The sequence below is a fragment of the Bos indicus genome, chromosome 19, assembly GCF_029378745.1.
Source record: "Bos indicus isolate NIAB-ARS_2022 breed Sahiwal x Tharparkar chromosome 19, NIAB-ARS_B.indTharparkar_mat_pri_1.0, whole genome shotgun sequence".
In the NCBI taxonomy this organism is placed as follows: domain Eukaryota; kingdom Metazoa; phylum Chordata; class Mammalia; order Artiodactyla; family Bovidae; genus Bos; species Bos indicus.
Window position 1 is genome coordinate 25,686,401 of NC_091778.1, and position 21,807 is coordinate 25,708,207.

Sequence of the window (21,807 nt, forward strand, 5' to 3'; positions counted from 1 at the left end):
TACTGGTCTTGAGCTAAGTAAGACAGCAAAGGGGCATATGAGAAGTGACCACAGGACTTCTGGATTAGTGTCTGGCTCTCTCATTCATTCAGTGAATATTTACTGAACATCTCTCATATGCCAAGTGCTCCTTCTGAGTCCTCAGAATATAGCAGAGAAAGAGACAAGCCTTGCTCTAGTGGGAAAACAGACAACTATCAAATAAACATGAAAAAACAGGAAAATCCTCTGTGCCGGAAAAGGTATGTTAAAAATAAAATAGGATAAGGTAATAGAGACTAGGGGCTACTGTGAAGTAGGTGCATTGTTATTCACATTTATAGATGAGAAAACTGGAACTTAGAGATTCTGCCCAAGGACACACTTAAGTACAAGCTTAGATTCAAACCCAGTTCAACAGAACCAATGCTCTTAAACAGGGCACTCCCTCCCTCCCATCAGTGCCTGGTGTCTTCTTGGGGTCATTTAGGGTAGGGCAAGGGGGTGAAGCTGCTCAGAAGGCAGGGCAGAGCCCTACCGGAGTACAGCCGCCCGGCCCAGCGCACCCACGGTGATGTCAGCAAGGCCATCGCCGTTGAAATCTAAGCCACCGGCCACCGAGGTGCCGAAGTACTGGAGTCCTGGGGCCACTGCCGAGGCTCTGATCCTCTGTGGGGGAGAAACACAGGATGTCGGAGAGGGAAGGGGTTTCCTTTCAGTTCTATTCAGTCAACAGATTGGTCCACTCCAGGGACACTGAGGCACTGGAAAGAAAAAGTAAGGTTCTCCCAGGGGAAATGGCATTGGAACAGAGGCTTGAAGGGGGTGGGGCTTGACCGAGAAGGTAAGGAGAACAGGGGGTGGGGAAACAGTCAGGGGTCAGTGCAGTGGGAAAGGGGAGACTGGGTGCCGGAGGCCTGATGCGGGGCTGGGGTGTGTCTACAGAATTACACTTCAGAACCCCATTGCAGACACAGGGTGGAAGATGAGGTAGGAGTCAGGGTGTAGTGATGGGGATGGAGAGGAGGGGCTGGATTTGGAAGATGGTAAGATCTTTAGGACATGGAGGCTGACAGGCTGAGGTGGGGGTCTATGATTAGCCCAGGTTTCTGCTGTGAATGGTGGAGGGATGGGGCCCAGAGGAGCAGCAGGTATCAGGGAAGAGGGTGCTTTCAGTGGGGCATCCTGGGAGTGAGATGCTGGAGGCCATTCAGGGGAGGGGTTCAGGAGCCGCTGGACACACAGGACTGAAGCTTGGAGAGAAACTGCAGCTGGAGGTGGGTGGCAGTGCCCATAGAAGATACAGTGTGTAATTTGGCAGTGGAGTCCAGAGGGGTGAGGGTTATGCAATGGGGTGGGGCGGGGGGCAGTGTAGGGACAGGAGCCAGAGAAGGGACAGAGAAAGAGGAAGGAGGATCTGGGGCAGGTCCAAGGTCAGGAATGCCAAAGAAGGAGACAGTCATAGGTCAGGAAAGAAGATGGATATTGCCACAACCTCTAGCCCCACTGGAAGGATGTGGAGGTGAGAACCTCCCAGTGACTTCTGTCCCCCAGGGGCCCTCTCAACCCCCTGGGACCTGCCTGACACTTAGGACTGGAGCTGGCTCGGGTCTCAGGCCCTCATATCTGGGGAAGATCAAAGTGCCAGAGTAGAGGCAAGAGGTCACCTGTGGCTGGGTGGCAGAGAGGTCAGCCAGCTGGTTGGTAGAGCGTCCATTGTAGATGTACACACTGCCGAAGCCTGCACCATTGTCTGCCTCAAAGTCCTCCAGGGGGGCCCCAATGGCCACGTCTGTGAGCCCATCCTGACTGATATCCCCCACTGTTGCCATGGCAAAGCCAAATCGTGCGTAAGTTAGCCTGGGGTGCCCACTCAGCCTGCGTGCCAAGGAGAAGGAGCCATCCTGTAAGGCAGAGAGGCAGCTCAGCCCTCAAGACAGGGAGGCAGCGAGGTCTCACCCCACTGCCACCCCGGAGGCAGGCTCAAAGACTCATTGATTCTGACTCTCCAGCCGGGAGTCTGAGGCCCAGAAAAGGCAAGAGACCTCCCCAAGTTTACATAGTGAGTGACTGATGAAGCTGGGGTCCTGCTGCCTTGCAGTCCAGGACCCAGAGCTGTGCCCCTCGCTCCCACAATCGGGGTACTGGACTGGCAATCAGGAGGCCTGGCTTCTTGGCTTGGCTCCATCACACACTGGCTCTGTAAACCGGGGAAAGTCTCAAACATCACTGAGCCTCAGCTTCCTCATCTGTAAAATGGGAGTGACAGCCACCTCCCGCAGTTACTATGAGAAACAAATGAGATTACAGATAAAACATGCTTTGTCAACTGTGCAGCTATGTGGAATGTCATCATCATCAACATGAGATGGTGGGGTGGGGAAAGTAAGAAAGAGGGGTAGGGGAGCAGCCGCCCCACCAGGCTGCCATCCATCCTGAGCTCCCCATCACCGCCCTCCAGTGCCAGGCAGGGCCAGGGCACCTCCAGCCTCTGTCACCTCAGTCCCAGGCTGAGCAGCCACAGCCTCAGCCACCTTGTGAAGATGGAGATCTCTAACCTGCTTGTTCACACGGTACATGTAGACTCTGCCCTCCTCTCCTTGAATGTGGTAAAATGGGGCCGCCACCAGCAGCAAGTCTGTGATGCCATCCATGTCGACGTCCACAGGGCACAGCTCAGAGCCAAAATAGGACCCCAACTACAGGCCAGGGGAATTGCAGCTCACGGGGAGTGCCAGGGACCCCCCGCCCCCACTGCCACCACCACCACCAGACCCCTCGGCAAGCCTAGACCCCTGCTCATGTTCTTCCTGGACCATCAGATTTGGGTCAGACCAGGTCAGTATGTTCACCGGAATAACACTGGAGGCTGGGTCAACGGCTGGATCCCCCACGATGGGGAAAGCCAGCTGGCACTCAGGCACACAGAGCCGGGGCCAAGGCTGAGTTCTGCTCAGACGCGGTCCCCCACCTGCTGTGTGCCCTGGAGCCCACTCCTTTCCCTCCGGGGTCTCTGGATCCCCATCTATAATAATGGTGTGTGGGGGGGGTTCCTTCTCTAACAGGTACCTGCTCGCCCTCCAGCACTGGCATGAAGTTGTTGGTCTCTCTGCCCACCTTCTGGAGCTCAAACACAGCCCCCTGCTGCTTGTGCCTTGGGGCCCCCGCCACATAGGAGAGACCATGAGCCTTGTGCAGCACGGCCACCGAGTAACCTGCCAGGTGGGGTGGTGGAATTGTGATCAGGACCTCCCGCCGGGCCACTCTTTTCTCCTCCACCTTCCCAGTCAGGCCTTCCAAGTAGCTTGGGCAGCGGGGCAAAACTGGAGACACTATCTCATCCTCTTAAAAATCATCAGTGGTGGCTCCCACTTACCCATGTGCTCCGCCACACAGAAGTGATATACACACATTACCACACATACAGCTTCACTCAAAATGCTCTCCACACACATGCACCACCCACGCTCATCACATACGCAGTATATGAAGACTGAGGACCGAGTGAAGGCTCACTCACCACTATTACTAATGGAGAGGCCCCGCCTCCCTAGGCAGCGGCCCAGGACCTGGCACTTTGGTACCAGCCTCAGCGTCCATCCCTCAGTCCACATGAACAACCAGGGCCCTCTCCAGCTAGGAATCCTACCACAGCCTGCGTCCCTACTCAGGCCCCGCCCCCATCCCGGTAGCCTCCGGGCCCCGCCCTCACCCAGGCAGCCTCCGGGCCCCGCCCCTCACCCAGGCGGCCTCCGGGCCCCGCCCCTCACCCAGGCGGCCTCCGGACCCCGCCCTCACCCAGGTAGCCATACTGCGCAGACTTGGTGTCCACTGCTGTCTGGTTCAGGAAGATGCCGTTACATCTGTGTGTGTCATAGAGCAGTGCGCCCCCGGACCAATCAAAGGCCCCTACGGTTCCGAGCAGCACCTGCCCCTGCAGGGGAGGAGGGTTGGAGGCCATCTGAGCCGGAGGGACTCAGGGCCAGCCAAGGTGACCGCAGGTCTATCTGCCAGCACAGCAAACCTTGCAGGGGATTGGGGGAGGAGGTGGTGGAGATCAGTGCCCACCGGCCCAGAGGCGCAGGAGGAAGGTGAGAGGCAAACACTGGGTTCTGGCCTTGTACCCAGCACTCCACCAGGGCAGCTGTCCCTCCAGTACCAGCAGCCTCTGGCTCAGAAATCCATCCCGGAGGGCCCAGACGTTGAGTGTAAAAAGGACGTGCGGGTGTATTCAGTCACATCAGACTCTTCCTGCGATCCTATGGACTGCAGCCCGCCAGGCTCCTCTGTCCATGGGATTTCCCAGGCAAGAATACTGAAGTGGGCTGCCACTTTCTACTCCATGGGATCTTCCCGACTCAGGGATTGAACCCAGGTCTCCTGCACTGGAGGCAGATTCTTTACCACTGAGCCACCTGGGAAGCCCACATTAAACAAGTATGGCTCAGCAAAATGGGGCTTGTCTCCCCCAAGGCTGCACATCTGGGCCTGGCACCCAAGGCCCACTGTGCTGAGTGACATGCTAACCATGCTCCCACCAGACTCGTGGATCGTGTCCTCATGGCCTGTATCCCACCCCATCGGTGGGGAACAGGGCCTCCAGTGGGGAGAAGTAGCCGGCTTGGTGGGCAAACCCACCCAGGCCTGGGGGTTCCCAGTCTGTGTTAAGTGAGCCACTTAACCCTTGAGCACAGGACAGAATGACTCCCTGTTATAAACAGGGTCGCTCTCTCCTCGACCGCACAGGTCCAGGTTAGGGTAAGTGCACAGAAGTGTTTTCTTTTGTCCTAGAATGGTTCCTTTAGATGCTTCACTACAGGAGGACCCTGTAAGCCAGGTGGGGGCAGGGGAGACCCTGAGTTCCTAGGAGTCCCTGGGGCTCCTCCTCTGTGCTGAGCTCTCCTGGTGCTCAGTCAGCCACGTACCTTATCCAGGATCTGGGCGCTGAACCCAACCTGTGCCAGCTGGTAGTGGAGGGCATCTCCAACCGTGCCTGAAAGCCAAGAAGCCCAGTGAGCCCGCCGTGAGTAGAGGCGAAGGGAAAAACCACGTCAGGGTGGAGACTGAGGGGCCTGCTTTAACAGCTGCCAGCAAAGTAGGCTGGGCAGTTCCCTCCCTCTTCCTGGGCCTCGGTCTCCTCATCTGTGAGCTCCTGGGAGCAGGAACCATTCCCCAGTCACCCTTCTTCTTCCAGCAAGAGAAAGAGCTTCTCATCAGAGCTTCACAGAACTTGGGAGTGCCGAGGATGGCTGGGACTATTGTTACCTTTTTATTTTGATTTTTTAAACTTTTTATTTTATATTGGGGGCTTCCCTGGTGACTCAGATGGTAAAGAATCTACCTGCAATGCAGTAGACCTGGGTTCAATCCTTGGGTCAGGAAGATTCCCCTGGAGAAGGGAATGGCTACCCACTCCAGTATTCTTGCCTGGAGAATTCCAAGGACAGAGGAGCCTGGCAGGCTACAGTCCATGGGGTCGCAAAGAGTCGGACACGGCTGAGCGACTAACACTTTGATTTATATTGGAGTATGGCCGATTAACAACGTTGTGATAGTTTCAGATGGACAGTGGAGGAACTCAACTATATATATACAAGTATCCATTCTCCTCCCCCAAACCCTCCTCCCATCCGGCTACCACATAACTTTGAGCAGAGTTCCATGTGCTATACAGTAAGTAGGTCCTTGTTGGTTATCCATTTTAAATACAGCTGTGTGTACCCAACGATCCCAAATTCCCCAACTATTCCTTCCCCTCATCTTCCCCTGTCAGTTGTCACCTTTTTAGAGATGGAACAGCTGAGGCTCAGAGAGGTGAGGGGAGTTGCCAGAGTGCCACACAGAGGGAGGACGGGGATGGGGCTGGAGGGTGGGCCTGGGGCCTCCCGCTGAATGCCGAGGGGGCCGCCACAGGGTGGCCAGGGCCCTGGAGCCTCACCTTCCACTCGAATGATGCTCTCCTGCAGTTTGTTCAGCAGCCCATCCAGAGCCATGTAGTTGGTCACCTTGAAGGCATGATCCTCATCGGGATCCGAGGCGATCAGCTTCAGCTCATGGTATGCTTTACTTTTATTAAATGCTTCTCCCACCTGCACAGAGGCCCCAGGTCAGTGGGCCAGCACTGTGAGGGTCTCAAGGCCCAGGGAGAGAGCTGAGCCCCTCCGTCTGGCCTTGAGGGCCCCCCAGCACCTGCTTCCTTCTTTCCCTGTACCTTGCTTCCCCACACTCTACCTGAATGTTCCTGAATACACCAGGGCCCCCCACCCCTGCCCATGCTGTTTCCTGTGCCTGCAGTCCTTCCACCCTTCCCCGGGCATTAGGTCAGTGGTTCCTCTTGTCCTCTGAGACTCGGCTCTGCATCAGCTCCTCCAGGAAACTTCCCTCCCGGGGGCTCCCAGGGTATCCAGTGCTCTCCCCATAACTTCTGGGAGAGTAAGCTGTGACCACCAGTAGGAAGTGAGCCATCTGGGGGAAGACCCTGAGCGGGGTTGGGGGTGTGGGGAGCATGGGACACAGGGGCTGAGAGAAGTTGGTGTTTGTGACTAGAGCAGGGTTTGAGTAAGCTGCTTTCTGATGCCCCTTAAGGAACCCTGGCTCCTCACTGCCTCAGGCTGTACAGAGTCACGAGGTACCCCCAGCTCCTGGCTCTTACCCCAATGGCAAAGCGCTCAACACCATGCATCTTTGGGGAATTGATGACAGTCGTGAGGTTGAGGGGGTCCTGGAAGATTTCCCCATCGGTGAGCACCACCATGACCTTGGATGCCTTTGCTCTCGAGCCTTGGTTTGGTGTGAAGATGTTATCTCTAAGTCGGGGAGGGAGAAAGGGAGAGAGAACTTTGCCAGATGGTTGACTGAGCCCTGGGGAGGTTTTATTCACTGGCTTGCTTTAGAATCAAAGAAGATTAAAGGAGCCCTCCTAGGAGGACAGAGCCCCAAAGAGGGGTGGTGATGTCTCTGGGTACACAGCAGCACAGGTACAGGAGGTAAGACTGCAGCGCAGGTGTTCTTACCCCTCACCTGCTCCCAACAGACAGGTGACACCAGAGGACAGCACTGGAGCCTATTCCTTGTGTGTATGTCAGACTAATAATGATATTAATTACAGTGGCTAAGATTTACATAGCACGTATGTGCCAGCCACTGTGGTAAGAACCACATATATATGTATTTTTTGGTCGCACCCTGTGGGATCTTAGTTCCCCAACTAAGGATCGAACCTATGCTCTCTGCATTGGAAGTGCACAGTCTTAACCACTGAACCAGCAGAGAAAACCTAGCACTGAACATATTTTAACCCATTTATCCTCAAAAATCCTATAAGGCAAGTATAATAATTATTATTATTTGGCCACCCCTTGCAGCTTGTAGGATTTTAGTTCCCTGAACAGGGATTGAACCTGGACTTCAGTGGTGAAAGTGCAGAATCCTAATCACTGGACCACCAGGGAATTCCCTATGATTCTCAATTTTAATGTGAGGCAGTTGAAACACAAAGAAGTTAAACAGCTTGCCCAAAGTCTCACGAGTGCAAACTGGAGCTGGGATTGAAGCCAGGAAGCCTGCCCACTCACTCCTCTGGTAAGCACTGTGCCCCACTGCTGCTCACAGGAGTAGTCTTTGGAAGAATTTTTGGAGGACTGTCCTGGGGTGTCATCCATCTGCCAAGGCTGGATTGGAAGACCTCACAGTCCCCTTTTAGCCAAGGAAGAGCCTGAACCCTGACCCTGTCCTCTACATAGTCTGTCCAGCCACCTTCTCCAAGCAGGATGTCTCAGAGCCTCTGGGCAGGGTCACAGGCTGGCAGCCAGTAGGTCTACAGATAACTCACAGGACGTGCTGCATGGCAGAGGCAGTCTTGGTGATTTTTCCCACTTGACTGATGTTCTTCACTCTGTCCAAGGAGGCTCTAACGTCTTGGCTGTCTAGAAGGTCAAGCTCGGTCTGGATGACTTCTCCATATTGCACCACAGCAAATCTGCACTGCAGGGCAGGGGCCAAGAAGGGAGGAGTTTGGCAGAGCTGCTCAAGGCCACCCCTACCCCTTAGATGGCTCCCCCTGGAAGAAGTGGAAGAATCCACTCATTCCTCTTAGTCTCTGGGCAGGAGGAGATGCTCAGGCAGAGGGCAACCTCTAAGCCAGCAAGGGTGGAGAAAGGTGTGATGGCAATGGCTCCTGGGGAATCATGGGCTTCTCCCGAATCTATGTCCCTGGGTAGCCCCTTCTTCCACATTGACTCCAGGATAGGCTGTGGTGACTTGCTTTGGCCCATGGACATCAGGAAATGTGATGCAATCAGAGCATTGGAAAGTGCTTGCCATGAAAGAGTTGGGCTGGGCTGTTGGAGACAAATGGCCCAGAAAAGTGAAGGCAATTTACGGTCCAGTCAAGCAGGTGTCTGCATCTGCAGGAATTAACTCCTGGTAAGAACAGCAGAAGAACCTCCCAGCTCAGCCCAACCTGAATGGCTGGCCCACAGAAGGAGAACAGATCCTTGGTGGATGTTTTGAAGCAGTTTGTTCACAGTGGTGGTAGACAACCCACAAGTTGTGTGAATCCAGCTCTAAGGGAAGCCCACCTCAAAGCACTTCGTATAAAAGTTCTTCATCATGTCGTAGATGAAGTCTTTGGCTTTCTGGAAGTCCGGGGGATCAATGCTTCCTGAGCCATCCAGGACGATGGCGATCTCAGTGCCTGGGCCAAGATGGGGAGCAGGTTAGGAGTGGCTGTGGCGTCTGGAGTGAGGGCAGCTCTTCCTGCTCTGAAGGGCACCCGCCCAGTCAAGCCCTGAAGGCTCAGTTCAGGGGGGGACTCAGATGCCACTCCCAAGAGTGAAGCCTTTGTCTCAGAGGCAGAGAGAGCCAGAACCTGCTCAGGCTCTGATGTTGTATGAGTCTCTCCCAGCACCCTTGCTCCCTGGGCCTACAGATGAGGGGAGACAGAGCTGGTCAAGCCTGCAGAATCCAGCCACCCCTCCCACCTCTTGGAAAAGGCACACCTCAACTCTAGAGGTCTCCAGCATAGGGGTCAGCTCTGACAGCCTCTGGGAGCAGCCCAGATCTGCCTCTTCTCACCAGCTGCCTCCTCCTCCTCTTCCTCCTCTTCCACCTTCAAATCCCGTCGCCTCCTGGCTGTGTTCTCTGTGCTGCCTTTTTTGTCCCTGGGGCAGGCTTCAGCATCCACAGGGGCGTCGGGATCCAGAAATCTTTCTTTAAAAAGTCCACATGGAAGAGCTCAGAGTCAGACAGCTTCCTGGTTCACCTCCAGGCCAGCCCTCACTTAGCTTTCCCTGGTTCCCTCTCCAGGCTGCCCTGCCCTCTCCAGGCCCCTGTGTCCCTCCACATCTACCGCAGGCTGGTGCCTCTTCTTGCAGACCCCAGGAGAGCCCTCAGAGCTGTCCAAGGCCAACGCAGGTCCAGTGCTTACCAAGGTTGGAGAAGTAGACCTGGGCCCGGGGACGGAGGTCAGGGGTCAGCAGGCTGCAGTTGCCTGTGAGCTCTGAGCTGAGGCTGTGGGGCTGCCGGGTTGGCACTTGAATGCAGACCTGGTAGAACAGGGGAACAAAGAAGGGGCAAGCCAGAGTCACCCCTGACCCAGGCCACACCCACACTCCCATGCCAGAACCCAGAGCCTCAACCAGGCAGGGGCCACAGAACAGCCTGTTCGCCCCTCCCCAGGGGGAGGACGAGTCAGTGCCAGCATCAGCGTCACACAGTGTACCCAGGTCAGAGCCGCCATCAGCCCTGGGGTTGATCAATGATATACCTGGGCTCAGCCCTGAGAATAACACACCAGCCAGGACTAGTATCCACAGGGGTCAACCACAGGGGTCACCACCAGCTCCCCGAGGCCCTCCATCCCCTAGCCACGCACACTCACCAGAACACCGTGGTGGTTTCGGACAGCCGTCACGCCCTGGTACCTCCCCTTTGGGATGGGGATGTGCTCTGAAACAGTGAAGCCCAGGTAAGGGGGGAGGGATGCTGGGAGGCAACCCAGGAGCCAAGGCTGAGGCCACAGGGCCATCTTGGTCAAGGCCCCATGAGGACCAGCTGGCCACTCAGAGCAACCTCCAGAAGCTGGATGGGGGAGCCTTCAAGGACAAGCCTCTCCCCCAGGCTCCTTCAGTGTCTCATTCAACACGTGCCCCATGATGTCTGCTCTATGCTTGGCCTGTGACAGATGGTGATAGGGATCCAGAAACACTGAGACCTGCTGCTGGTCCTCAGGGGCTCCTGGGCTGGTGGGCAGGCAGGTAGAGAAGCAGCAGCTGGCATGTGTGTGCAGCACGGGGGAGGAGGGCAAGAGGCTGAGGGACTGGCCGAGAGTCTGATGAACCCTCCCCTCGCCAGGTCCCGTCCCTGGGGAATCTTATTGCCCCACAACTGCAGGGGCGGAAGTGTAGCTCCTTCCCCTCCCTCCCCACTGTGGACCTCAGCAGACTCTCATATTTGAGTCTCAGGATCACTCAGCCACCGTGCTGGACCATGTTCCCTTCTGAGGCAGAGATGGAGGCTGTTCAACACAGGGCCTCCCTCACAGTCCAGGACTCCACCCAACACTGCCGAGTGGTCATCAGCAAAGATGGGCCTTCAGCCGGACTGGGTGGGTGGTGAGTGTTTGGTCAATGACTGAATGAGGTCCATTCCTTTGTTCATTCAAACAGCATTATTGAGCACTTAATATATGGCAGGCCGCATGCATTGGAAAAGACCCTGATGCTGGGAAAGATTGAAGGCGGAAGAAGAACGGGACGAAAGAGGATGAGATGGTTGGATGGCTTCACCAACTCAATGAACGTGAGTTTGAGCAAGCTCTGGGGGATGGTGAAGGACAGAGAAGCCTGGCGTGCTGCAGTCCATGGGGCTGCAAAGAGTTGGACACAATTTAGCGACTGAACAACAGCAATATGCTGGACGACAAGATGGCCACGGTTAGATGGGAGCGGGAAGGCTTGGGTCCCACTGAGGTGCAATGAGTTGGGGTAGGTGGGTTTTGGAATCAAGTGGAGTTGGATTCGCATCTTTGGTACTACCCAGATATGTGATGTTAGTCATACTGGAAACCAGAGGCCTTCTCTGAACTGTAGCTTCCTCTTCTGTAAAAGGCTGTGGTTTTGAGAATTAAAAGTACACGAAGTACATAAAAGAGTGTCAGGCGACATGGTGAACACTCCATACATTTTCGATTTCATTTTCATTGTTAGAATTGGATCTGGAAAGATGGGTTAGGGGTTAGGGTTGGGTAGAGATGGGATTGGGCACCAGGGGGGAAGGCTTGTTGCTGCGGAGTCTGTGGTGGAGGGACCGGATTAGGTGGGGCCGGGGCTGGAATGATTGGCCTGGATGAGTGGGATTCCTGGAAAGGAGGTCCTGGGAGTATTCCCTGGAGTGGGGGCTGACTTACCTACTGGTTGGCAGTGGAGCTCATCCTGGATGAGAGAGCACTGATGCAGGGGCTTTGCTGTTCGGCTGGTTCTGGGGCTGGTGACCAGGAGCCTGAGCAAAAGAGTTGAGCTTGTCAAGGATCCCCTGTTGCCTCCCCACTGCCCAGGCTCGATCCTTCCGTTCCAGGCCCAGAGACCCAAAGGCTCCCCATCTGGAAAACGATGGAAAAGACCAGCCCAGGACAGGCAGGCAGGCTCCCAGCCCGGGACAGTGGATCTGTATTTCAAGGGAGGCACGGGCTTTAACCTTCACATGGTTTCCAGCAGGCAATGGCTAAATACCTCCCCTCTCTGCCTGCTGGCCCACCCTGACAGACACGGGGTGATACTGGTGGTAAATAAAGACTCTCTGCTCTTTGATGGTGGTGGGGGGGCACCCGGAAGCCACCAGCAGCACAGTTGTTTCTGTTGCCGGCAGTGCTGGCTTCCTAGTGGCTGCTGGGGGGGTCTGCCCCCACCTGGCTTCAGTGACCGTGCTTCCTGAGAAGAGCATTCTAGTGCCCCCTCTCACAGGGGCTGGTCAGAACTGGAGGTTCTGGGCACCTCGGCCTGGTTAAGGAAGCCTCAGGAGATGTGATTCCCGATGGCAAACTCTGCCCCCGACTCAGAGCCCAGAGAGACACAGAGACAGCGTCGGCCTGAATATTCTCGGTGTCCATGCCACCCAGGGAGGATAAGAGCTGCCCCTGACAGGGAGGTCTCTCTGTCTTAAGGGCTGTGAGTAGGGGGCACTGGGGAAGGGTAACAGGGAAGCAAGTCCAGGGTTTTACACCAAGGGCAGTGCGAAGCCACAGAGGGCTTTATGAAAGGGAACCACACGCTTAGACAGGTCATGATGAGCCATGGTGGGCCGGGGGCCAGAAACAAGGTTGGGTTGCCACTTCCTCACCTCTTGTTACCTGACATTTTAGGAAGTTATGAAAGATTCTCACTTTATCTTTCATGGTTGACAGGATAATAATAAAATCTATACTGGGTGTGTGCCCTCCCCAGCTTATCCCAAGCTGACTTCCACCCCGATAGGACTCCTGTCAAGGTCAGCGGTGGTCCCCACATCGCCAAGCCCAAGGGACACCTTCCCGTCCTCGTCTTCCTAAGGGCCCATCTCCCCCTTGAAGCACTTTCTTCTGGATTTCCCCTGACCTTCCTCACTATTCCTTCTCCTAATCCTTGGCTTGTTCCTTTGCTGTCTGACTTCTAAATGTCACCTGCGCTGGGTGGGTCCCTGTATTCCTCACCACACACTCTCCCTATCGATCCCCTCCAATCACTGGCTTCAATACACCTACAGATGCTGACATCCCCATCTTTATACCTGCAATTCTAGGATTCCTCCACCAGCAGCCAAATGAAGGATTTCCCTGACAGTCCAATGGTTAAGACTCTGTACTTTCAATGCAAGGAGTGAGGGTTCAATCCCTGGTCAGGGAACTAAGACACCACATGCTGTGTGGCACAGCCAAAAAATAATAAAAATAAGAATAAATACAAATTAGCTTCACCCTTGGAAAAAAGAAGAAAAAAAGCCAGATGAGCATAGCTATAGAAAATAGAATAATGACCCTTCCACTCCCAGAGAAGTCCATGTCCTAATTCCCAGAACCCACAAATAAGCTACTTTTTATGGCAAAAGGCACTTTGTAGATGTGATTAAGTTAAGGATCTTGTGACAGTTTATCCTGGATTATGTGAGTAGGCCCAATGTAATCAGGCTTTCCCGATGGCTCAGCAGGTAAAGAATTTGCCTGCAGTGCAGAAGACACAGGAGATTCAGGTTCAATCTGAGAGTCGGACAGATCCCCTAGAGGAGGAAAATGGCAGTCCACTCCAGTATTTTTGCCTGAAAAATCCCATGGACAGAGGAGACTGGTGGTCTACAGTCCAAAGCATCGCAAAGAATCGTACATGACGGGGAGACCCAGCATGCACATCAGTGTAACCACAGGGGTCCTTATCAGAGGGAGGCGCTGCTGGCCTTAAAGATGGAGGAGGGGCCACAAGCCAAGGGGTCCAGGCAGTCCCTCGAAGCTAAAAGAAGTGAGGGTACAGATAGATTCTCCTCTTGAGCCCCTAAAGGAACAAAGCCCTGCCAACTCCTTGATTTTAGTTCAGTAAGACCCGTGAAGGACTCTGACCTTCAAAACTTTAAGATAATAAATTCTTTTTTTTTTTTCTTTTTGGCCACAGGGCACGTGGGATCTTAGTTCCCTGACCAGGGGTCAAACCTGTGCCCCCTGCATTGGAGAGGCAGAGTCTTAACCACTGAACTGTGGTTTCTGTACAAATGTGTACTGTTCTAAGCCACTTAAGTTTGTTGTGAGTTTTTAACATATTTATTTGGCTGTGTTGGGTCTTGGTTGCTATATGTGGGATCTTTTGTTGCCGAACATGGACTCACTAGCCGTGGCTTGCAGGCTCAGTAGATGTGGCACACAGGTTTAGTTGCCCCACAGCGTGTGGGATCTTAGTTCCCTGATCAGGGATTAAACCCTTGTCCCCTGCACTGGAAGGTGGATTCTTAACCACTGGAGCACCAGCAAAGTCCCACGTTTGTGGTGACTTTGTTATAGCAGCCCTAGGAAGTAATAAATAACCTACTGCCCAGAGTCTAACACGTCTCTCAAATTTAGAATGTCCGAAACAGAACTATGGTCTTGTCCTCCTGCACCTGAACTGAACCTTTCCATCTCCCCGCCACGGATGCATGTCACCCCTGACCACCACGTTCTGGAGTCCGAGGCCTGGGGGGCCCCCTTGCTTCATTCTTTCACTCATTCCCTCCATCAAATGCATCAGTAAACCCTACTGGTTTTTCCTCCAAATTATATCTACAGAACATCTCTTCTCTCTGTCTCCCCTGCCACCATCATCTCGCCTGATGTGTAGTAATAGCCTCGTAACTATTATTTCTTTTTTAAAATTCAGTCTTGTTAATTACACCACATCACTCCCCTACATCAGCAACCTCCCATGTCCTTAGAAAGAGAGTCTGCCCATACCCCTCGCTGCAGCCAACAGGGCCTTGCACCATCTAGCACCTTCCCCAACCCTGAGACTCCCCTCCGGCTCCTTCGCTCCTCAAGCTCTAGCTCCACACGGGCTGGCTGCTGTTCCTAGGCTGCACCCAGCTCTTTGCTGGCTTGGGCCTTCTGCCTTGCTGTCCCCTACTTTCCCCAAACCTGGCCCATTCTCATTCCTTGGCCTCGCTTAACTGTCACAAATGCTTTCTCCAACCAGCCTCACATCACAACCCAGTTTCTCTGCTTTTTATCAGCCCATTCATTCCCTTCCCAGAACTTGTCCTGTTTGATGGCATCCTGTTCACTTTTTTATTGTTTATTATCTCTCTCTCCCCCTAGATGATATGTTCCCCAAGGATCTTATCTATCTTGTTTGTTGTATTATTTAAGGCGCCTGGAATGTGGCACCTCTGTAGAGCAGGGGCTTGGTAAATATTTGTTGAGTGATGATTGAATGACTGTCCAGGCAGCAGGTGAGGGAGCCAGTGTAGGGTGAGGTTGAGGAGGGCCGCATGCAGCTCAGCTCTGTGGGCTTAAATCTGAGCCCCCAGATTAGGTTGCCTGCTCAGCAACCTTGCCTCTTTCCCAGACCCTGCCCAGCCCGAGCCTCAGCCCTGGGCCCAGCACCTTATTCTCTGCTCCCCCACAAAGGTGGGCTCAGAACTGGGCTCTAACCCAGACCACATTTTGGTGCTGTAGGTGCAGCCTAGAATAGCCTCAGGTCTCCTTCCTTCTTTAGGCCTTGGCGCAAGCTGTTACTTCCGCTTGTGGTGCCTTTCACCTCCTTTTCCTGCAGAACAGTCTTCCTAAATACCAGTTCGTCAAAAAGCCTTCCCCAAAGAAGGAGCACCTTGACCCTTTCCAAGCCTTCTAGGAAGCCCCCACTCCTGGACACCTACGCTTATCCCCGACTTTTGTTCCCACGTAGACTGTGAGTTCAGGTGGGACTACCACGTACAGTTGCACACGTTGCACACTGCAGAACCCAAGGTTGCCTTCATACCATAGTCATGCAGTGCCGTGGCCTGGGGCCCAGTCTGAGCTGCTTCTGCTGCTCACCCCTTTAACCAGCCCCTCCATGGTGGGTGGTCTCTTGATCTACAGGTTTATCCACCAAGAGACTGGCAAACTAAATTCTAACTGACTTTACCATCAGCTGATAGCCCCAGAGACCCTATTACACCTGGGCTGAGTGCCGCCCATCTCCAACCTTCACCCAGCTCTCACTCAGAGGCTATTCCCATACTTCCCGTGTGAAGTGAAAGTGAAGTCGCTCAGTAGTGTCCGACTCTTTGTGACACTTTGGACTGTCAGGCTCCTCCATCCATGGAATTTTCCAAGCAAGAATACTGGAGTGGGTTGCCATTTCCTTCTCCAGGGGATCTTCCTGACCCAGGGATCAAACCCGGGTCTCCAGCGTTGCAGGCAGACGCTTTTACCATCTGAGTCACCACATTTATATCCCATTCCACCTACTGCAGCAGCCAAGTCCATGATGCTGCCAGCTCTGGCTGTTACATCTTACAGAGAAATGACATGAGGGAAAGAGGGGACACATCATCCTTGCCCAGGGACCCCAGCTAGTTCCTCTGTGGCCCAGATGGCCAGAAATGCATTTCCTGCCCTGTGAGCAGCCCGTGGTCTCAGGCTCCAAGGTTTGAAACCCAGAAGTGCCTCCCACCACATCCTCCTCCCCTGCACGTTCAAACCTGTGAGCCCCTCTCTGCTTCAACAGGTGTTCAGGGAGGTTTTCTTGAGCCCAAGAGCGCTCTTCCCCCAGCCCTGAGGTGGGAGGTGGGGTGGCTCAGAGCCTTCTGCTCTGGGAACTTCAAAGACCCCTCCTCCGCTGTGGCCTTTTGGCTTGGCTTCTGAGAGAGAGGGGTTAAAGTCTGTTGGGCCTGAAGTGGGTGTGGTGAGGGCCTTGCTGGGGTACTGGTGGGAGGGGGGCTGGGCAGGAGACAGTCACAGATAACTCAGGCTGAAACCCAGCCGTGAGCTGGGGAGCAATCAGAATGTCAGGCACTGCAAACTTTGTTAAAACTGAACGCTGACCCAGTGCAGAAGCCATGATCTAGCAATTCCACAGCTGGGCTCCCTGGTGTTTGATTAAAAAAGATGCCCAGTGAAAGAAAATGCAGAGCTGCGCTGGTTGTCATAGGCCAAGGAAACTGCCAGAACACCTCTCATCAGCACTGTTCCCACAAGGGAAAACTCTAGCAATGACAATGGGTACCACTGCCACAGGGAAGGCTGACGAAATTCCTAGGCTGGGTGTTGAGGGAGAGAAGCCTGACTGTCATCTTGGCGACCACAGGGGACGTTGGAGGGCGTGTCGTGACCCTTGACTGCAAAACTTCTAAAACCAGACATGTCTCTACATACCACCACTACCTCCCGCTGATAGAATCCACATTTGATCGACTTGCTTCTTGTCTACCTTCCTTGAGCATGAGGATTTGTGTCTGTTTTGTTCACCACGGTACCCTCAGGGCCTGGCACACAGTAGGTGCTCTGTTTGAATGCTTGTGAAAGGACTCTGGTGGTCCAATGGGTCCAAGCAGGGGGCCTGGTTTCCGTCCCCAGTCAGGGAATCAGATTCCACATGCCCCAAGGAGAAACCCCACATGCCGCAGCTAAAGACTGGCACGGCCAAATACATAAATACTTTTAAAATAAATAAATGCTTGTGGAGTGAAGGGCCGTGGTACAAATCATTCTACAACCTGCCTTCTCCATTTTACAATATGTTTTGAGATTGACTCAGTTCATAACCATTGCACTCAATTCATTCATTTTACCAGCTTTTGGTATCACATTAGGTGATTCACACCTTATTTCTTTCACTTTCCAATGATGCTTATTTCAAAACAGCATCACAATCGATACCTCTACGAGTATCTGAGAATACCCCTGGGGGTGGTATCTAGGGGTGGGATCCCCAAGTCAAAGGCTATGTGCATCCTCAGACCTGCTTGATACGACAAAATGATTCACCCAGGAGATGATACCAACTCGCATCTCCACAAGTCCCTCCTTCACCACATCCTGGCCAACAGAATGTTGTCAGACAAAATGTTTTGCTTATCTGTTGGGTGGGTATGGATGATATGTTTAAAATACAAAGTGATGTGTATTGATCTTAAACTTAGCCATCAGTTCAATTCAGTGAACTTCCTGATGTTCAAGCTGGTTTTAGAAAAGGCAGAGGAACCAGAGATCAAATTGCCAACATCCGCTGGATCATGGAAAAAGCAAGAGAGGTCCAGAAAAACATCTATTTCTGCTTTATTGACTATGCCAAAGCCTTTGACTGTGTGGATCACAATAAACTGTGGAAAATTCTGAAAGAGATGGGAATACCAGACCACCTGACCTGCCTCTTGAGATATCTGTATGCAGGTCAGGAAGCAACAGTCAGAACTGGACATGGAACAACAGGCTGGTTCCAAATAGGAAAAGGAGTACGTCAAGGCTGTATATTGTCACCGTGCTTATTTAACTTATATGCAGAGTACATCATGAGAAACACTGGACTGGAAGAAACACAAGCTGGAATCAAGATTGCCAGGAGAAATATCAATAAACTTAGCCATAAATTGTGTCAAACCCTTAACGTGCATTAACTCAGACAGTCTTTGCAACAACCCTGTAAAGTAGGAAAATATCACCCCCATTGCAGAGATGAGAAACTGAGGCTGGGGGTTGAGTGTCTTGCTATAAATACAGAGTGAAGCTGTCGCCCAACCACGGCGGCCAGACCCACAGCCCCGGCCTCGCTCGTAACCACTACGCCCGCCTGCCTCATAATTTCCATTAAAAAAAATATTTTTTTTGTCACTGCCCAAAATTTCTATATTGAGCATGTGTTACTTTTGTAAGAGACAAAAGAGAGGTAGTTAGTCTCCCCCTCCTCCACCCCGGGAGAGGCCAGAGTGAGGTCAGGGGCCAGCCTGCAAGGACTGACCCTGGGCTCATGGCCTCTCCCCTGCATGCCCTTCTGAAAGGGGTTCTCCCAAGCTGTGGAGTGGGGTACCACAGCCTTGTCTGGGGCCTTCTCCAGCTCTCCGAGGACCCTTCGGTCCCCACTGCCCATCCCCTGTCTGCTCACCAGGTCTTCTTGGTGCTGGAGTCCTGATGCAGAAGGGAGCTAAGCACATAGGGGTCGCCGCCCTCAGGAGTCACCCAGGTCCGGACCACATCCACATTGAAGGCGGCCAGGGGAGCCAGGCCTGAGGGGGAAAGAAGAACAATTAACAGGAGAGGCATCATTATTCCATCACCTCCCGCCATGCTATTATCCCCACTTTAAAGATGGGAAAAGCAGGACTCCCAGGGACTTTTTATTTTTATTTTTTTTCATAAGAATGGGACTGGAACACAGGCACATCTAACCCAGAACCCTTGATCCTCCAGCTAAACCAAGCTGTGTCTGTACCAAGGATCCCTGCCCCAGGAGGTCTTCTTTTTTTTTCCTTTGGCCATGACTTGTGGCATGCAAGATTTTAGTTCCCTGAGCAGGGATCAAATTAGTGCTCCTTGCAGTGGAAGGGTAAAGTCTTAACCAGGGACAGTCAGGGAAGTCCCCCGCCCCCACAACCCCCCACTCATCAACCAAGGTCTTTTTCTATAGGAATAGGACTGGAATGCAGGTGTGTCTGACCCAGAACCCCTGACCCTCCTACTAAACCAAGCTATGTTGGCACCAAGGCCCCCTCCTCCAGGAAGCCTTCTGTGGTTCTGTCCCAGAGCACTTCCCACCTTCTCACACCTCCCACTGTTCACTTTCTGTACCTGCCTCAAAGCACATGTTCATCACTGTGTCAGGTACCAAAGTTAAAATAGACTATGGGCCCAATGGAGAGGATCTGCTTACATTCTGTCTACATACACCTCCATCAATTGACCCAAGAGAAAAGATACGTCCTCAAAAATACCTATTTGTAACAGTCCCAAACTGGAGCAACCCAAATGACCATCTGCTGGGGGATGGATAAACGGATATTTTCAGACAATGAATACTATTCAGAAGTAAAAAGAAACAGACAATTGACATGGACAACAAGATGGGTGAACCTTCCCTGGTTGGTCCATTGGCTAAGACTCTGAGTTCCCAGTGCGGGAATCCAGGTTCAGTCCCTGGTCAGGGAACTAGATCCCACATGCTGAACTAAGAGTTCCCACAACTAAAGATCCCACGTGCTGCAAGTAAGACCAGGCACAGCTGAAATGAATAAATAGAGAAAAATAAATATTAAAAAACTGTAGCAAAAAATATTGCCTGGAGTAGTGAGAGTTGGGGTGGGAATTAACTGAGAAGGGGCAGAGAGGAGCTTTTTGGGGTGTTGGAAATAGCCTACATCTTTATAGGCATTTGGATTACAAAGACATGAATTTGTCAAAAATCCATCAAATGATGCACTTAAAATTTGGTTCACTATGTAAATTTTACCTCAAAAAAAAAAAAAAAAAAAAAAACCATAAGCAAATATTGAATTCTAGTCAACATGTATGCTGAAATGTTTAGGGATAAACCGTGCTGATGCCTGCAATTTACTTTGAAATGCATCAAAATGTAAGCCGGCTTGATGGGTGGATAGCTGGATATATATATGGATGGTAATTTACATAGAGGTGGATATAAATAAATGTTTTTATATACATTAATTACAATTGTCAACATGTTGTTGTATTTGCGCTCTCACACATATTTTACATATATGTGATACACAAAAGTATATTGCCTGGAGCCAGCGTGAGGAACTCCGCCTGTGGCAAAGGTCATGAGGAAGGAGGCTCGGCATACGCAAAGGCGGGATCAAACCTCAGGAGTCCCCCTGGAAATTCTCGAGCATCTACCCCCAAAACCAGAGTCTGCCTACTTTTGCCTTGTGCTCTCACCTACACCTCTGACTTTACGGGGGGGCTGTCCCCCACTACCTCTCTTTGAAAAAATTAACTTACAGCTCCAGTTAATAAAGTTCCTGGGTGTGATAGTGTTTCAACCTACAAACTCCTTTGGAAGTCCTCTAGCCTGCCTGAATAGGTTTTTCCGGCCACATGTGATTGTTCAGAGCCTCCCAACTGTGAGAGGCATGAGATGTTCTAAACTGTCTAAATACAGCTTCCTTTGAGCAGTTAAAAGATTGATTAGAAATTGTATCGGTGAAGGGTTTTTCACTTGTTGGGCCAATGTTTGCTGCTAAGTCTCCATATCCCTTACCTGCTGTGTCCCTGGCAGTGTATTGATTAATATAATTGGTGTAAGTAGTAGCTTTAATGTTTGTAACCTTGGACCCTTGAGTTAATTCTTTTTCTTGTTATAGCCCACCACACCTTTGCCCTGTAGGAATGCAACTTTATCTAATGCTTTTGGAGGGTGGCGCCTGACTAATCACCTTTAGAGAAAAATAAGTTTTCTGAAGAAAGGGTCTTAAAATGTTAACAGGCCTCCGGGCCAGAAGATGATGCAAATCACCTAAACTTTTGCATATGATAAGTTTGCAGGAAGAAAGCCTGGCTTACTGCATGACTCCACCCCTTCCCCCATTATCCTCTATGCATAACTTAAGGTATAAAAACTACTTTGGAAAATAAGGTGCGGGCCTTGTTCACCGAAACTTGGTCTCCCCATGTCGTTCTTTCTCTCACCTTCTGGCTGAATTATTCAGCCTCTTTTCTCCACTAAATTTTCTCACTGAGCTATCCTTATTTAACCACTCTTTATATCTTTAATTAACATTTAAATAAGCTGTCGTTTCCTGATCGCTGAAGTCGGCTCCCCTTCGAAACCCCTGACTCCACCGGGGCTGGACCTCGGCAGTATATGTATAGTAAAATCTGTACATTGTCAGGTTGTTAGGGGAAGCACACTGACTGAAACCGCCTACCCTGGCCAGGCACCATAGTAACCATTGGCATGAGTTGTTTTATGACAGGAGATCCTGGTAAGGAATACGGAACTAATAAGCCACCACCAACCACAAGAGTCCAGGAAAGGTCAAAAGGAGACATCGCGTGTCCGTCCACTTCCCACAACCCCTCTCGCCAGCATCCATCTTGGCCGAGCGGTGCGTGCGCCACCAGGAAAGACGCTGGATTAGAATGATTGGCCAAAGACCACCCGGAAACTAATCCCATCACCATAATATCCGAGACTGCGAGCCACGCGGCAGAGCAGTTCTGCTGGGTTCCCGTACCCTACTGCTCTCCACCCGGGTGCCCTTTCCCAGTAAAATGTCTTGCTTTGTCAGCACGTGTCTCCTCAGACAATTCTTTTCCACGTGTTAGACGAGAGCCCGCTCCTGGGGCCCTGAAAGGGGGCCTCCCCCTTCCTACAACAAAGTCAGTCATATGTGGTTGTC

General features: G+C 52.3%; 1 protein-coding gene across 3 annotated transcripts in view; it reads right to left on the reverse strand.

Moving 5' to 3' along the window:
* ITGAE (integrin subunit alpha E) overlaps nt 1-21,807 on the reverse strand; it is a 63,564-nt gene that overhangs the window by 27,566 nt on the left and 14,191 nt on the right. For all 3 annotated transcript variants that reach the window (XM_070772842.1, XM_070772841.1, XM_019980864.2), the window contains exons 2-16: nt 18,555-18,675; nt 11,387-11,478; nt 9,860-9,927; nt 9,407-9,524; nt 9,055-9,189; nt 8,559-8,674; nt 7,811-7,962; nt 6,632-6,785; nt 5,918-6,068; nt 4,905-4,972; nt 3,778-3,913; nt 3,049-3,194; nt 2,538-2,678; nt 1,647-1,883; nt 518-648 (exon numbers count right to left, since the gene is read on the reverse strand). In XM_070772842.1, coding sequence (XP_070628943.1) covers nt 518-648; nt 1,647-1,883; nt 2,538-2,678; nt 3,049-3,194; nt 3,778-3,913; nt 4,905-4,972; nt 5,918-6,068; nt 6,632-6,785; nt 7,811-7,962; nt 8,559-8,674; nt 9,055-9,189; nt 9,407-9,524; nt 9,860-9,927; nt 11,387-11,478; nt 18,555-18,675 — 1,966 coding nt within the window. The remainder of the gene's footprint in view (nt 1-517; nt 649-1,646; nt 1,884-2,537; nt 2,679-3,048; nt 3,195-3,777; nt 3,914-4,904; nt 4,973-5,917; nt 6,069-6,631; nt 6,786-7,810; nt 7,963-8,558; nt 8,675-9,054; nt 9,190-9,406; nt 9,525-9,859; nt 9,928-11,386; nt 11,479-18,554; nt 18,676-21,807) is intronic.